Source organism: Hydractinia symbiolongicarpus, chromosome 7 (assembly GCF_029227915.1).
Source record: "Hydractinia symbiolongicarpus strain clone_291-10 chromosome 7, HSymV2.1, whole genome shotgun sequence".
Classification (NCBI taxonomy): domain Eukaryota; kingdom Metazoa; phylum Cnidaria; class Hydrozoa; order Anthoathecata; family Hydractiniidae; genus Hydractinia; species Hydractinia symbiolongicarpus.
In genome coordinates, this window is record NC_079881.1 from 7,283,443 (window position 1) to 7,300,714 (window position 17,272).

A 17,272-nucleotide genomic window follows, 5' to 3' on the forward strand; every position below is an offset into this window, starting at 1 on the left:
TTATATCCCCGAATCCTGTTGTTCTCAAATAATCACACATTGTTATTCTTTATAAACTCTTTCCGTAGATTCTTATGAACAAATAGTGACGACACGAGTTAACGCGATCTTATTCGTTGCAAGAACGCCAAAATTTTGTCTAGCTGGATGTGCTTATTTTTTTCAGCTTGAAGCCTTAAATACCTTTATCTATCCTTTCTTTTTTCTCTTTTTTATTAATTTTAATTTGTCTTTGCTATAAAGAGATTTCAATCCAGAAGCTTTGTGCTATTTTCATTTGCTTTCTTGCTGCAGGATTATTTTACGTGACATTGCACTTACTTCCCGCATTCGTGTTATGAACAAGGGCGTCATTTAAAGTGTGTTTAAAATCAGAGTAGAAATTGTTTGATGGTTCTTGATTATAACTATTGTTTGTTGGAAGGTAGACAGAAACTACTAAATCCATTGGTTTTTTTTTTTTTGAAAAACGTGTTTTTAACTTACTGCTATTGTAACAAGGATTCTTCTGAAATCGAACTAAGTAGAAAATATCCCACCTTACCGACAGCTGCTTGACATTTCTTTGTTGTGGCGGTAACAGCAGTGGGACATTTTCAAACCGTTTAAATTTAACTCCTTTCTTGTGAACTTTTAATGTTCTTAACTGTAATGTACTGAATTTTCTTTCATGTGATAAATGTATGTCTGTATTCTTCAAATTTTCATTTTGAAAAGGTTGGTATATTTCTGTATCGGCTGGTTCACGCCATGTTCACGAGCTACATTCATTATTCTCGACACTTGGATGGACAATATAGTATTTCTCAATAACTACCCCACTGCTTTTAATTGGAGTTCTTCATAGTAATAAATATTTTTAAAATGCTTTTAATGCCTGAAATTCGAGAGTGTTTTGGGAAGTACTACACTTCTATAGAACAGAAACTTGCCTTAGATACAGAGCTGAAGCCGCCTTTTTATCCGTACGATGCTCTTAACCAACAGCCAGGTTATATAACCAATGCATGCTTCTTTTATCGCGCACAAGCGGGATAAATAGTGGTAGTACAAGACCTAAAAAGCATACTTTATGGCAGCGAGTAAAATCTAAAATCCAGAAAACTCGTGCAAAATATCTGATACAAAGCTGTGTTACAAGAAAAACTACCAGCCGATGATTTTATATCGTGAAATAAAAATGTTTGAAAATGAATATATCATTATTTTTACAGCTAATCTCAAAATTACAGAATAAGTATAAGAAAAAATGTACATTTATAGTTTCATGTTTCCTGAGTACTCCGTCTTAAAATCTGATTTTCCTTCTTCCCTCTATGACATTTCTCGATGCACCGTAACGCATTGATCAATAAAATATCGCAATGTATCGATCAATAAAATACCGCAATGTATCGATCAATAAAATATGGCTATGTATCGATCAATAAAATACCGCAATGTATCGATTAATAAAATACCGCAATGTATCGATTAATAAAATATCGTAATGTATCGATCAATAATGTATCGCAATGTGTCGATCAACCTTTTCTACCTATTTAACTAATTTGTTTATCAATGTTTCCTATCTTAATTAAAAAGAAAAAGCAGACAGCTAAAAAAAATTAATAACAAGTTTGGGTCTATCTTCATTTGCGTTCTTTTTAATCTTCCAATTCGTCGTCTGATATTTGCTCCATCCTACTTCTTGAACGTGACGTTGCTCTTGACGGTAAGCTAAATAAATGAACAAATTTTAGCAAAAAATCTTCGATTTTGAAACCTGCGCAAAGTCTGTTGTTACTTCCCTTGTACGTCTAGTCCTTTTTTATCGAGAAATTTTCCTAATCTTGTTTCAAGGGTATTTTTGTTACTCACCCCTTTATAACAACTCCAGAACACACCTTGAGCGAAAGTTTGAATATAACTCACACAAAACTCCAAACTCCTTTTTCGAGACCTCACTAAACGCGATAATATTTGTTGTATAGGAAATAATTTTCCCAGTAGAGTCTCTTTATTTACTAATGGTACTGTCCTTAATAAGGGACCTGCAAAGGGGTTCTAATGCATATAAATGTTAAGCTATGAACACTAGACAACCGAAGATGTTAATCCTATTCTAATGAATGAATATTAAGCAAAAACGATCGATTGGCACTTTTATACGAGTCTCTAGCCTGTCTCGATCGGGGTTTGAACCTAAGATCTTTTGCACTGGAGGCGAATGCTCAACCACAAAGCCACCTTACATGAAAACAGAGTTGATGTAAGAAACCTACCCGTTTGTTCTATTGCGATTAATTTCTTTCTTGAGTTGCTCACATTGTTCTGTCTTGTCCTCTAGATCTCCTTCCAATGCTGACTTTGATGACGCTAGTCGACGTTTATCGTCTTCTAAGTTTGATAACTCACGTTTAAGTGTATCACATTTCTTTGTTAGCTTGTCAACCTGTTTTAAAAAGCTTTCATTAATTACCTGAGTATATTCTATTTTTTGTTTGTTTTCAATATCACGTATTTTTAAAATTTCCTCACTGCTAGACACACTAACCAAAGTTAATGCACATACTTGCCTTTTCGTGCAAAATAATGCAATAAAAACCAAGATTATGCCCACCGTTGTGGACGCTGATTTTGCACTGTTGTTGTTGTTGTTTTTGTTAAAGCGATTTGCGGTCGCAGCTGTTTTTTGTTGTTGTTGTCCTCACTAATATTCGACGTTATCTGAGTTAACAAATTCCTTCTTCTTTTCAGTAAATTCTGTAGAACGCAAACACCTACCTGAGTTTTTAAAGCATCTTCGCTTTCCTGAGCATCAGCCAATTCCGCGGCTGCATCATTTAGTGCTTTCTCAGCTCTCTTTAATTGCTTTGCTAAGCTTTCTCTCTCCTTCACCTCTCCTTCTAAGGTGATTTCCATCTGCTGCACGCGCCGTTCAAGTATCTCACTGGTTTCTTTAACCTGAGAGGAAAAGATGAATTTTGATTTTTATTAATGTGATTTTGATAATTATTTTGTGAATCTTTCTCTTGCAAAACGTACGCGTATTTCATTAATTTTCTGTACCACTTTCTTTCATCATTAAAAAAATCAATACATAAATAACAAGTTGCTTGAGGAAGTCACGTGACAGTTAATGAGGATGTTGCCTTCAAAGTTCACTTCCTAAGATATACCTTAACGAAATTGATGCAATTACAGAAGCACCTCTTCTAATAGTAAGTAATAGTAATTGGTAAGTCTCAAATATAAACATTAGGCCTCAGTTAGTGAATAAATTTATCCAAAAAAATGTAAAAGGACATGTATAATTTCAGTACTCGTTGGATTTGTTGTCTGCTGTTTACAAAGCAGAATGCGCGCTCATATACAAAAATTCGCAAACTTTTGTTAACTTTTGTAAAATAAGTAAAGACCACTGTTTTAGACTGACAGGTATTGTATGGTATGAACTTATATTAATTGTGATCTTGCATTCTTACATTGCTATCCAAGTTTGGGCCGACCTTTGTTATTGAGTCACAGGAGTTCCCTCTTTCATCGATTGAAATGCTTAGCGCCGTGTGTAAAGAGCCTAATACCGCAGCAGCTAAAATAGATATATATGTAGAAGGCTGCAGGTATACAAACCTGACCTTACCTTTGTTTTCAAAGTCGTATCTAACTTAGAAACTTGATCTTCCAAATCACGGTTTTGTTTATCTAGCCTGTTTTTTTGAATTTCCATGTTGTTTCTATTTTCTTTCTCTGAAGTATATTTTCCGTTTGCTGCTTCGACTTCCTTCAACGCCTTCCGCAACTAAGATAAAGAAGCAAATGATATACTAAATCGCTGCAACCAAAAAGAAAACAAAAAAAACTTCCTTTTCCGTAAAACGCCAACACCACATCTGAGAACATGAAGTGTCTATTAGATGATGGTTAACTAACTTCCTTTCTTATCTTTTCCTTCAATGATTACAGCGGTTATTAAAGAGTATGATTTTTAAAATCAGTGCAACTATTATTAATAAAATTACCAATTCAATTATATCTTTAATAACAAGGTATATTCATACCAGTCCAAGATTCATTCACTTCGACTTAACAATTTGCATTAAAAATGACATACTTTGTCAATACTATCTTTTTTGTCAGCCTTTATTTTTGTCACTGTCTGCATAAGTCATTTTTTCGTGAAGATGTATTTTGTGGATAGCTTGATTTATTTCACATCTGACTATTTTTATTATTTAGGACTGCTACTGTTCAGTCGATAAGGTGTATAAGTATTACCTTAGCTTCTAATTCATCACCTCTAGCTTTTTCTTCTTGCAAATCCTCTAGCAAGTCGTCAAACTTTGCCTCCATCACTCTCTTTTCTTCTACTGCAGCCGTTCTGAGTAGGCTTTTTGCTGAATCGCATTCTTCTTTAAACTCGTGTGCTTCCTCTTCAGCCTGAAAAGAAAGGTATGGAGTTTTCGTTCATAAAACCAGTAAGTAACAACCAAACAACCAAAACATGAGTGCGTTGCGTTCATCTACCTTATTAAGTTGGTTAATTTCTAAGGGAGTAGCTAATGTATACACTAAACCCTTCCTTCTCATTGCACTCAAGTTCCAATCCAGTTCATAATTTTTTTTGAAAACAGCAGTTTTTTAGGCTACTTCAGTTTTTTTGGCAATCTTTCGAAATGCATCGCCTGACGAATGCTCTGAAGCCAAAAGTACTGTGCTGACAAATTTTTAGGTAATCGCATTTTCTGCGATATTCACATTATGGAACAATTAACGTCGTCCCACGAACATCTTAGAAATTGCGAAAATTTGCAATGTTGTCTTACGCAAGAATTATCATAGCATAAAGTTTCGAATCTAAACAAACATCCTAAGAGCTCAGACATCGGCAAGTGAGCTATATTACGTTCAATGAAAATGAAAAGACCGTAAATCATTGCTTGTGGGTATGATATCGGAAAATAAGCATTTATTTAAAGAGGATTGTAGTAGCACAAAAAACTTTCATTTTCTAAAGTCTTAAAAATGTGGAATAGATTTCGTGCTTTCTAATCACGCTTTTACTTACCTGTCTGCGACCACGCTCAGCAGCCGATATTTGATCACGTAAAATATCGTTTTCACTGTCTGCATTTTTAACGCGTTTTTCAATGTCTTTGATTTCTCGCAGCAGAGACGTTTTTATATCGTTTACTTCAGCAAGTTCAGATTGAACATCTTTCAACTGTGTCAGTTGATTCTAAATAAAAAAAGAGTGTATTAGCTAATTTTGATAAACAATAATTTGGTGATGTCTTCATGACGTCGTCCTTCTGTTTGTGTTGTGAACTGTGTCCATTACGTCGTTGCTTTGTGTCAATTTCATGACGCTTCTAGTTGTTTTTCGAGATTTGTTTAGATTCTGTTTTAATCGTTTTTACAAGCATACAAAGGCTAAAATATGAGTTTGTAAGTGTTGATTTCAATAAAAAAAAATTTGGGGGCGATTTTTTTTTCCGACCACCGATGAATCACCATAACAGTAGACGTCACACTAAAACTTTTTTAACTGTCCTGAATTTAACTAAAAATGACTAGAATTCAACAAATTTCAACCCCTTAGAAGGTTCTTTATTGGTAAATGGTCGATGTTGACCTCAAATCACGCGTTTCCTGAAGATTGTAGACACACCTGTTGTTTGCGTATCATTTTCTGCTGATCCTCAATAGTTCTGTTTGCTTCATCCAATTCGTTCATTAAGCCTTCCATGTTACTTTCTAAAGTCCTTTTAGCTGAAGCTATCTGGTCACGCTTTTTCTTCTCATCCTCCACTATGTTTTTGATGTCTCGTTCCTAAAAGTGAATATATGTTGCATTTTATTTTTTAAAAAAAGGATCTTGTAATTTAACGGCACCCTAAGATGCTCTTTTGTTCTTAAATTTTGAGCATGCGCTAAATTTGCTCAGAAAAATTTTCCTTAAAATGTTTGTGGCATCTTTTCTTTAAGGAAAAAAGGAAAAGACATTATAATCTTGCCATATTTCTTTTTTTGTCTATATATATTCTTAACGATACACAGCCTCGGTTCTTAGAAATTATGTCTAATAAAAAAACGTGTATGCAATAATAATAACATAACTAACAAGAACAATAAAAATAACAACAAAAATAACAACAAACCAATTTTTCGGTTTTTCTTTTCTCTTCTTCTAATTTCTCTTCCTTTCTTGCGCTTTCTTTTGTGTATTGTTCTTTAGCTGTCTGCAAAGTTCCTAGGCGTTGGTTTAAAAAGTTTAAGTGAGAAAGATGCACCATATCAGCAACTACAATTGTACTAAAAACATTCTCGTATTATGACCTGAAATATCAAGAATTGGACGAATATCGAGAACCTATACTGATAAATTTAAAGACTGCGTAAAAATTTTCAATTTCAACGAAGCGGACTACATTTTAGATTCCATTTTTACATGCATATATCTTGATGAAAGTCTCTTTTTTCTGTCAAAATCATTTTCTTTGGTTATAAAACCCTTTCTAGTAAAATGTTCTCAGAATTTAAGAAACTTCTGCTAGTCGACCGCTTGTTTGGTTTCTTATAAATCAACGTGTAATGCATGAGAGTAAATAAAAAACAAACAAATAAGCACGTGGCGCGGTTACCTTGGGCGTTTAACAAATTTTGCTCAGTTGTATTAAGTTGCGATTCTAATTCATCAATCGTTCGTCTTGCTTCGTGACACATAACTTCAGCTTGTCTCTTTTCTTGATCAAGGAGGCTATTAATTCTCTTCAACCCGTCTCTGCTCTCGGTGGCAGACTCTAATGCAATTTTCAAGCTCTTTTTGGCGAGTTCTAATTCAGCAACTTTTCTGTCATTTTCTTTATTTGTGGTTTGTACTGATTCGAGCTAAATCAAAAGGACAATTAAATTGTTTTTTAATAATGTGTTCTTTGCGCGCGTGCTATTTCGCATGTTATATTTCATATAACCCTTTCTTAAAAGCATGTGAAAATAAATAAAAAATAAGAGTGTTATAAGATGATTCATTTAATTTCAGAAAGTGAATTAGACGTTAATGTATCAATTTACTGCCTAACTAGCTAATACCAAAGCCACAAAACTTTTAAAAAATATAGTAACCCATTTTTGCAGTATTTAATTTATTTTCCTGACTAAATATTAATTAATTGGTTCGATTTTTAGTGGTTAAAGAAAAACAAAATTTACTAATGCACCCAAACATAAAAAAAAAAAACGGTACTAGGCTTGGGCTAGCAACAAACTTCATCACTGAGTTAATGCTAATATTTTACAGATTAAAAACTAAAAAATCCTACTTTTATTTCAATGGCTTTATTTTTCTTCTGCAGTTCACGAAAATCTTCTTCTACATCGGCTCGAAGACGACGTTCTTCGGCGATCACCTAAAGACCAGTCCAAATGGAATTATCTATGATCATAGTCATCTTTCTCAACCACTCACGAATAAAGCAATTTATTCATATGTTTTTTCTTTTTCTGAAAGCTTTATTTTCATTTTTTTGGTGTCAAGCGGTGAATAATACCGTATACTGTATTTACGTGGAAGATTTTACTTTTAAGATTTTAAGGAAGAGCAACCTCGTCCCCAGGGCATCCTGTATCTTTTCTGACATCTGCTGTACCCAGTATAGAAAAGAGACCACAGGCACTGGGAACAAAGATGTGAGAAGGGATGCTTATTCGAGGGAAGCACTTCTTAAAAACATCGAAAACACATTGTAATATATACATGAAACAGTAAATCTTCGTGTTTTTCAAAACAAAACAAAAAACTAGCATACAAAATTCTCTTACTTTGTTTAATTTCTTAATTTTTGCTTCTGCTTCGGCAATTTCGTTCTTCTCAGCATCAAATATGGCGTTTATTTGATCGACCTCGTTTTGAAGTCTTCTTTTACTTTTTTGCAATTTTGTAACCTCGCTTTGAAGACTATCATGACTGTTGCGAAGATCATTAAGCTCACGTTTTTGTTTCAAGTTCACTTCTTCGGCTTCTTCAAGCTCTTGACGTAAATTTTCAACGTCACGTCGGAAAGCGTCGACCTGAAATATCGCAAGTACTAGAATCGTTGATAACCTGTAATTACTCCTATTGAAATGGAAAATCCAAGTCCAGTGGTGTGAAGTACACACTCGGAATGCTTACTGTTCAAGTAGATACATTTTCTCGGGGATTGACATATATAGCTACAATCATAAACTAAGTATAACAAACCGAGGCAGCTGATTTCGAAATTCGACGCCACAAGTTATTACATAGACATTTTCTATAAAGTCCAACACAGCGGACTTAAGGCTTTTATTTTGTTGAATCAATACTCTTGAAGTATGGTAATTGTTATTGACGTCTGCAGACCTCTTTTCTCTAATTTTGCGACCTTCGTCTATCCTTATTATTTGTTGCGCGGGAGAGCTATAAAATGGCACTAGAATACTTTAAAATCTACCTGGTCTGTGTGTGAGTAAAAATAACGACTTTGCAGCTTGCAGGCTGCAGAGTATTGATCTTTCGATCCTTGTCGTTAGTTCAGAAAAATGGCGAAAGAACTGCGTTGCAACTTTTGTTCACGATTTTAGTTTTATTCCTATAAATGTTTTTCTAACTGATTTGCATCCGTAACATCAATAATAATGACAATTAAAAAGCAATAAAAATGATTTTTAATTTTTAGTTTCAGCAACCATGGCAACGTCAAAATTAAATTAAGCCTGATAAGTTAAACGCGTCTTTGAAATAATAAATGATATCTTTGGAAATTGCATATACGACTATCCCTTTCCTTCCATCTACCCAGCTGCATGTCAAGTCAGATATCTGTTCTAAAAAAGTGGCTGACCAAAATAACTTTAAACTGCGATTTTTACGCTGGCAGAAGCAGAAAAACTTTCCGATTAGTAGTAAGACTTAAGAAACCGGTAAAAATAATAAAATGACAATAATATTTTACTTCAAATACTTGTTACCTTAAACACAGAAAATAAACAAAAAAAAACGATAACAACAACAAAACCCGTGACTGAAACTTAACTAAATTATTCTTACATAAAGCTGAAAACCAATGAGAGGTAAATTTTCCGAATTTTCAACTCCTACAAAATCGTACTCTTAGCATAGATATACTCTTAGCTAAAATCTCCTTCAAATAAGATTTATCTTTCTTGACTCATCTGAATATAATTTGTCCAGTTGATTTAGCATATTGTTTAAGTACATTTAGTATAGCTCATAGCCTTAAATACAAATGTGCGAATTCCTGTGTTTTGTTATTACGTGTCCAATTACATAAAACGACAAACAAAAAAAAATAAGAAATTTATTTATAACCAAACAAGCGAATAAACAACAAATCTACCTTTCTTTTCGACACTTGCGCTGCCATCTCTAAGAAAGATTGGATATACGTAAACAAAATTTAAGACACTAATTGATATGTTTACTTTGTACCATGAGTCTTATTTCATTCTCTATTATTGATGGGCAGGGAAATATTATCCTTCCTTTATGCAGCAGTAAATTGGACAGATATAAAGATAATTAAAGTCTCTGTAGTTACAATATAATCTTCTTTCTAATTGTATTTCTAAGTCTATTTTATTAGCTTATCAGTAACTACACAAATGTGATTTATGTACCTAGCTAGCTCAGTTTATATCTATGGCTATAGAGGGGCTATATTAGCCTGCATAATGAAGAAATGTTAGGCTTAATTGACATAATTGTTTTGCGCAGCCATGATGCAGAGTGATTCAAGTCACAAACACATCTACATTGGTCCTTCTTGAATGTATTAGGATGGTAATATAATGCAGCAAAGATTTTATTAAGCCACTTTTCCCTTTTCTTCCTCTCACCTTACTCGGTTTTGTAAAAAAACTAGCAATTCATGTATTCAGAAGACCTTACTGACTATAAAAGTATGTAGATTATTAAATAATTGTTTTGTGGATATATATTGGTCTTGAGTGAGGACATATTTAAGATTATACAAAAGCTTTTAAAATGTGTTAATTACTTCAAGGAAAAAACTTTTTAGGGCGGGACATTAAAAGGTTATGTACTGCGCTGTGTTTTGTATGCAAAGGTAAACTCTTTTTGGGTAAACAAGACAAATATAAATGCTATTAAAGAGGCTACATTATGAGCTCTTGATATGTGACTCTAGTGACTTACATGAAAGTCGAGTTAATAGCAGGGGAAACGTTTATGAGCAAATGAGAACGATAACAACATTTTAAATCTCTTAGATATCATAATGACGCCCAAATATAAGTGAAAACGACAGAAAAGTACCTTACAAATATTCAATATCCTTACTTTATTTTACATAAACACTTACCTTTTCTTTAAATCAGATTTTCTGGCAAAAGAAACTGAAGTTTTTTGGTCTGGCTAGATAGCTATTTTCTTCTTTATTCTGCACAGAAAGATACAAAATTATTGCAAAGCCAGTTGCAGTTCAGTGGGTATATTTTTTTGTACCTTGATCTGGTCTAGTGAACAATGTTAATCAGAGTGCAAGGATGGAGGGTTACCTCAATGAAGATCTTTCTTAAGCCGTTTAATAGCCCATTTAACTTAAAGTTTCATGAAAGAAAAGATTAGATCTAAGCCAATAAGAGATCATTCGTGCATGGTTCGTTTAGCAACTGTCCTACGTATAAACCATGCGTTAATTGCATGCATGTACACGCGATGCGGTGTATGCTTTGCAAACTCTGCTGCTGATTGCGTACTGTACTATTACCAACTTTCCAGCTGTTCTCATTTTCTCAACAACGTATACTGCAATTTCTTTCAAACTTTCTGAGAGAATTATAACACAAATTATGAAATTATCTCAACAAGTTTGACTCTTTCTTATTTTTTAGTTAAGCGCAAGTCCTTGTTTTTTAATAGCGTTGATGTATTTTTACAAAACAATTGAGCGTTCTTATTGCATACATCCGATATAAATGCAGTCAAGCATAAAAAATGTCTCGCCACTGCATTTTATTTAGTCAACTACTTATTAGTTTTCTTCACATAAAGGCGAGCTTAAGGAACACATTGGTATTAAAAATCCATGAAAATATAGTGCGTACCCATATTCAATAGTTTGTCGTTAAAAAAGCAATCGTCAAAAAAGACGGTCGGTAAATTTAACCTACTCACTTTTTTCCCATTTTAGAAAAAAAAAAGTTAAAAAGTCTATTTTTGATCATAGTCATACCAATTGTCATACCAGTTGTCACATCAATATAGTACCAATTGTGAAAGACTGAAATTCACTCATGACGGATTGTCGGTACATTCATCCCATGCCAGTTTAGTAACACCCCTTTCTATATACTTTCTTCTGCCGTTTCGTCTTTTTTTCTTTGGTTCCAGGTGCCATTACTTTCTCTTAGTGTTGAGAGTTGGTATGTCGCGAAAGCCCTCTTTTTTGTGAGGCATATTTTATGACAGTGTTGACATGAAAAACCGGTTTAAGCTTCTGTAGGCGTACTCTCGATGTTTTTAGTGACTTCATCGCTAATTTCTGGCTCAGTTTTTGTATTATCTTCGTCAATCAACTGCAAAATCAAATCAACGCCGCCACCTGATAGGTAATCTTCCTGTCTTGCAGGCATTTTATCTTATGCTCTCACACTCCGGGAACCCCCGTCGGAAAAGTTCATAAAATAATCGGCCATATCGGGTTGATCCACTAGACTCTGTTTACCATCATTATGTTTTCACATTGCAATTTTAACTCAAAATATAAGCAGAAAGTCATGGTACCCATATTGTGAATTTTAATGTAACAAAAATGTAAAGCGAAAATCCTTGAAAAGTAAAGTCGTAAAAATATTGACTTGCTCAAATTTTACCGACTTTGTTACCGATAAGTTACTATATTTAATTTAAAAAATGCTTTTCATGCTTTGGTAACGCCAGCACCCCCTCTGCTTATCCGATCTGTTCGACCGTTCTGGCCCTGTTGTAGGATTTTACATCATCAGGATATCAAGGAAAGTAAGCGTAGTTTATGGAGGAGTTGTTGATTCGCTTGGCAAAAGAGACCACGTGAAGTGGTGAGACAACAGCCTTCTTTTTGGGTTATTTTTAAAATTATAGTAATACTAATTTATCAAAGACTTACGAGCATCAATATATAAGACACAAGACTTTTGAGATTTATACGCTGCTTGAACAAGTTATAAGTTTGTGTCTCAACCTGGATACTTATTATCTAGTCGGATCATGTAAAACCAAATATGCGTAAAATAATGAACATTGCATAAGGTCACCTCTTTTTCAAAAAGCCGTATTTTGCATGTGTGTTCAAAATGGTTGCACCGCTGTCTGGACTCTTTGACCTTTCCACTGCGCTTTTATTTTTATTTTTATTTTGAGTGGTTTGACAAAAGGTTTTTTATACAACGTCACGGGTAATTAATTTTTATTGTTTCCTCGATGTATTTTCTGGTTAAAAAATAAGTACACGGGTAAAGTTACGGACAATTAACATTGCATTGTCTATTTCATGGAAAAGTTCTTTATTATTCGCGCCTTTTTAAAGAAATTAGCAAGAACAAATTTTATGATAAGAAGAGCAATAAATTTTAAGGAGCTTTTGTAAGTGGATTTTTTGTTTGTTGACAATTTTATTCCTGCCTTTTTGATTGAAATTAATTTAAATTTATAATAGAAAAAGATTGTTTTCATGTTCACGAAATATAAAATTGCTTTCTAAAAGTTATTTGCAAGAGAATCCTCTTTCTTAACTCAAACCATGTGGTACAAAATGCGCTAATTTTTGTTAAAAAATGTATTTTATGAGAAAGCGGTTGATTTTTTTTCGTAATTATATCGTAAAAATAATTTAAAAATGCGGTTTGGTATTGTCTTAACGTGTTCTTTAATTTTAGCCAAATGTCAGCCAATGTTTTCCGATGAACTACGTTCTAATGAAAAGAAAAAACCTGTCTTGTTTAATACTTAAGTGCCTATAAGTGGGATCATGTTGAGGGCATTTACCTACCGTAAAGTAATAAGGATGCACAAAATACGGATGCGGTAAATATCCGTTGGATTTTTCCACGAGCTAACTAACGACTTTTTATATTAATATTACTGATCCCGGTCACTGCCAGGCAGTATGTTAGTGATGAACAAAGTAGTTCTTCTACAATATGACTTACACGCATTATACTCGCCCGTCATGTTCAGAGGTCTGACCGGGGTGAAGCATTCTCTGTTAAGAATGCAATGCAGATGTGCTATGATAAATATTTACCTATGTACTCTTTTGGTCTTTCTGAAAAATTTTAAGAACTAGGAGGTTGTTGAATCGAACACATCATTATTTTATACGCTTTTATGAATAGTAACCTCCGTGATATTATTTGCGAATTCTGATCATGATTACAGCATGGAGTTCTAGCTGATTGGGAGATTTTCGAGAGTGCGAAGTTAGAGCGCCCCTTTCTGGTTTCCGTTCTAAATGGTTTTTACTGTGAAAATATTTAATTGTGATATATGTTAAAAATTATATTTTGACAAGTTTTTTTAGCTGTGTAAAACTCTTAAACTAATCAATTTTAACATTTGTTTACAAACGTACATTTGAAGAAGCATGCTTAAAAGCTAGCTAGCCTTTTAATTCAGTTTGGTGTAAGAACTTTTTTTTATCAGAACTAGGGTCAAAATAATAATACATGGCCAAATTGATTTAGCTAGCCTCTATAGCATTTTTATAAACTTGATATCCAAAAGGCTTTATCGCTGTAAGCGCTCCACTTGCGACACACCGTATACCTTTAATAAAAGCCGCACCTGGATGTGTAAAACATTTTAACTGCACTTATTATGTCGTTTAACGGAGTGTCCCATCGAATGTTTGTTTTACATTAGGAGAATATTTATTTTGATTTTATATCTTGCACGTGATGGCTTTCTTAGGAGAATTTTAACGCCATCTTGATTTCTTCCTCAGTTCAACTTTTTGACAACATTCTATTGTTCTCTTTAAATTTAAAATAATTAGCAAACAAATGATTGCAGGGATTGTCCACACAACTATTAAGCATTAACTGTATTAACAATACGCTTATGTAAGAATTCTTATGTAGAACACAAAGAAACAAAAGAGCTGCTGCGACGCTTAAAGAGTTAATGCTTCAAGTCAAAGGTATATTGTCATGCTGATGATGCCCGTTGTATGTAAGGTCGAAATATCGATTTTGAAAGAAACTTTTTTGACTCTGTTTCTTTTTTAATAATGTTTAAGCTTCTGGTTATAATATTTACCATCAAGTTATATGCTCGAACAGATATTTTTGGTTACACAGTCTACTCTTGATAACTGGAACCTACTCGGGACCGAAAAAAATGGTTCCACTTATCCGAATTGCTCGTTAAGTGGAACCTCTATGAAACCGAAAAAAAGTTCCACTTATCGAACTTCTCTCTTATCTGAAATCTCAGGAGACTGAGAAATTTAGGAATAATCAAAAACAGGGGGAGAAACAAAAGAAAATGCTGTATGGATATTTATGTCCCACATGATGATTTTTTTTTGTTTTTGTTTTTTTTGCATTTGAAAAAAGAATGTTTTGATTAAAATGATTCGAACTGCAGATGACTTTTCTTTCGGAAAAATTTCACTTATATAAAAAAATATTGCTCGAACGACAAAAAAATGGTACCACTTATCGAAAGTTCCACTTATCGAGGGTATCAATTATCCGAATAAAATAAAAGAATGCTTTATTTTAATACGTTTTTTTAATAATAATTACCCCCGTGACCTTAATCGCCGTTTTCGCTCAGGAGCTACAGAAAACAAATGGGACAGTTTACTGATAGTTTTACTGACTTTGTTTTGACCGCTCGTACATAATACACCAATCAAAACGCTTGATTGTTTGAAAAACCAATCCAAGACTTTCGCGGCCTGGGCATGCCGACGAAGAAACATAAGGACCGAAACATGATGGCCATTTTAGTTTTTAGAAGAAGGTCACTTCAGTGCTGTTGTAAGTCTGTTTCACCTTTTTGTCTTCTATAAGCTTTTTATTTTCGTAATTTTGGTTTTTTGTATGTTCTAAAATGTTAAGATAAATATATTGTCATGTTTTTAGTCACGTACAGATCTTAAACGCACCAGTTTTAGGATTTTTGGCTAGGAACGAAGATTTTGGTGGCTAGCTAGCTAGAACCTTACTTATTACTGTTCTGTATGGTATAAGAGCTTTTTATCCTACCCACCATTTATTTTTGTGTTGAGACTGTAGCCATTTAGCTAGCTCCTATCTTTGGCTAGACGTGAGAGTATAACGATAAATTATTTAACTTTCACAAAAACTTATTCCGCAAAATAAAATAACATTGACTGATTGTTTTTGCTATGATGGGGTACCGACTGTTGTTTGTAAACTGCGTTTTTATTTCAGCTTTCGTTGCGGGGAATATTTTTTGAAAAATATGATACAGTCGCAAGACTATAATGGTGTATGCGCTTCACTTAATTTACAACATACTGTATACCTGTACTAAAGCGCCCCACCTGATCGTGTGGCACAGTTTACGGCTCTTATTAAGCGCTCCACAGAGTGTTCAACGTCAGGTCACACCTTGACTTTGGCTTACCCCGGCGTTTTGACACCGGGGTAAGCCAAACGCGAGACGCGCTTAAGTGGTATAAAAAGGATAGGCGGACCCGTGGATTTTTCCACGGGCCATCGACTAGTATAAATAAATATTGCTCAAAAGACAAAAAAAAATGGTACCACTTATCGAAAGTTCCACTTATCGAGGGTATCAATTATCCGAATAAAATAAAAGAGGTTTGTTAATGCAAATCCAAGGGACCGAGGAAATGTGGTTCCACTAAACGAAAGTTCCACTTATCCGGGCTTCCATATATCAAGAGTAGACTGTATTTGCATGTTGCAGTTCAGGAAACTGAAGGAGGCAGCAAGATATTTTAACATTGCTTACAATCATTGAATAATATAGATATTATCATGTCATGAACGAGCGAGTTTAATCTAGGCTACGTTTCAACAGCTGTCATCGACGGGCAATGATCGTGATTATTTTTGGCTATTTATTAGTTGAGGAGATAATTAGATACTTGAAATCAACCAATCGATCAAAGCAATTAAAGTAGTTAACCTATTTACGGACCCAGATGGAAGCAATAGATTGATTAAATCAATTGCTCGCGAAGCTGCTACGAAATCTAACTAGGTAACAATGAAAAGGTTAATCACACATTAAGTGGACGCTATTTTGAAAGATAAAGAAACTATAAAAGGCTGGACACATTCTGAAAGTGTTAGACAGGAAAAAAAAGCCACCTGAAGCTACCACAGCACAGGAAGAAAAAGTTGCAGCAACCACTGGTGAATCAACAAGAATTTTTGATGAAAAGGATACGAACGATGATCTACTTGGGGACATTAGCCTGAGAAGGCTTTCTCAGGAAAGAACCTAAAATTAACGTCAGATACTCGAGCTAGGAAAAAAGGATAGTCTTACTTTTGTAGGGATTATATCGCAATTGGAGGAGGCAAAAATGGGTGGATATGATAAGGTGGAAATAATAAATTCAGTAATTAGTTACGCGACACCTTGCTTAACCTTCAGAAATGTTAGTTGACTCAAACTAAGACCCTGAACGGATTAGAATCTTTCATAGAAACCCATGTTGATTAGCATAATGCCACTTAGCATTGTTGCAACGCAACCAACATGGTACAATCAACTGACGAAATTGCGTATAATTTTGTTATGCTATGTATAGAAGTGCGCTTAATGTCCTATTTGAATTTCATAGGTCTTAAATAACATATGATATATCATCTCCAGTTGATTTTATCGCACTCTATGAAATGGTTGATATTGCATAGAGTTTTTCTCTTAAATAATCTTAAACCATATTTAAGATCAGTTACAAAATATAAAAATTTAATTAAGACTGTGGAAAGTTGCAACGATAGAGAATTCTGGATGTTGCAGAAAAAAGCGTGAAGAGCTTAAGTGATCGATCAAAGAGTTTTCATGCCAATGAAATCTCTGACAGGTAACATCTGAGCCTATAAAATAATATGTAGACTTGGCTTATTTAATGTTGTGACGTTACTATCAAAAATATGTCGTCAAACAACCCACGGCTGGAAAATATATTTTCAAGAGCATTTCATAGCTGCAGTACTCCCAGTCGAAACTTTTGCTAAACAATTGTAAGTAATGATTACCCGAAAGTTAAGCTACAGAGTTATGTAAAGCTTCAGT

At 34.0% G+C, this 17,272-nt stretch overlaps 1 protein-coding gene across 1 annotated transcript; it reads right to left on the reverse strand.

Moving 5' to 3' along the window:
- Positions 1-1,157: 1,157 nt before the first annotated feature.
- LOC130649541 (myosin-9-like) lies at positions 1,158-9,503 on the reverse strand. The gene is made up of 12 exons (XM_057455835.1): positions 9,363-9,503; positions 7,804-8,052; positions 7,305-7,391; positions 6,627-6,873; positions 6,144-6,235; positions 5,654-5,815; positions 5,051-5,221; positions 4,261-4,422; positions 3,626-3,784; positions 2,767-2,946; positions 2,265-2,434; positions 1,158-1,719 (listed from the first exon to the last, which is right to left on the reverse strand). The coding sequence occupies exons 1-12, from the start codon at positions 9,387-9,389 to the stop codon at positions 1,647-1,649; spliced, it is 1,779 nt and encodes a 592-aa protein (XP_057311818.1). The 5' UTR covers positions 9,390-9,503; the 3' UTR covers positions 1,158-1,646.
- Between the last annotated feature and the right edge of the window lie 7,769 nt (positions 9,504-17,272).

What these genes read in the sequence shown, in the direction of transcription:
- LOC130649541 (XM_057455835.1), bottom strand. Translation starts at nt 9,389, where the DNA reads ATGGCAGCGCAAGTGTCGAAAAGAAAG. An exon ending in AAATTTGTTAAACGCCCAAG is followed by an intron (nt 6,236 to 6,626) that starts GTAACCGCGCCA and finishes ACCAACGCCTAG; the next exon opens with GAACTTTGCAGACAGCTAAA. An exon ending in GTGATGAATTAGAAGCTAAG is followed by an intron (nt 3,785 to 4,260) that starts GTAATACTTATA and finishes TCTTTATCTTAG; the next exon opens with TTGCGGAAGGCGTTGAAGGA.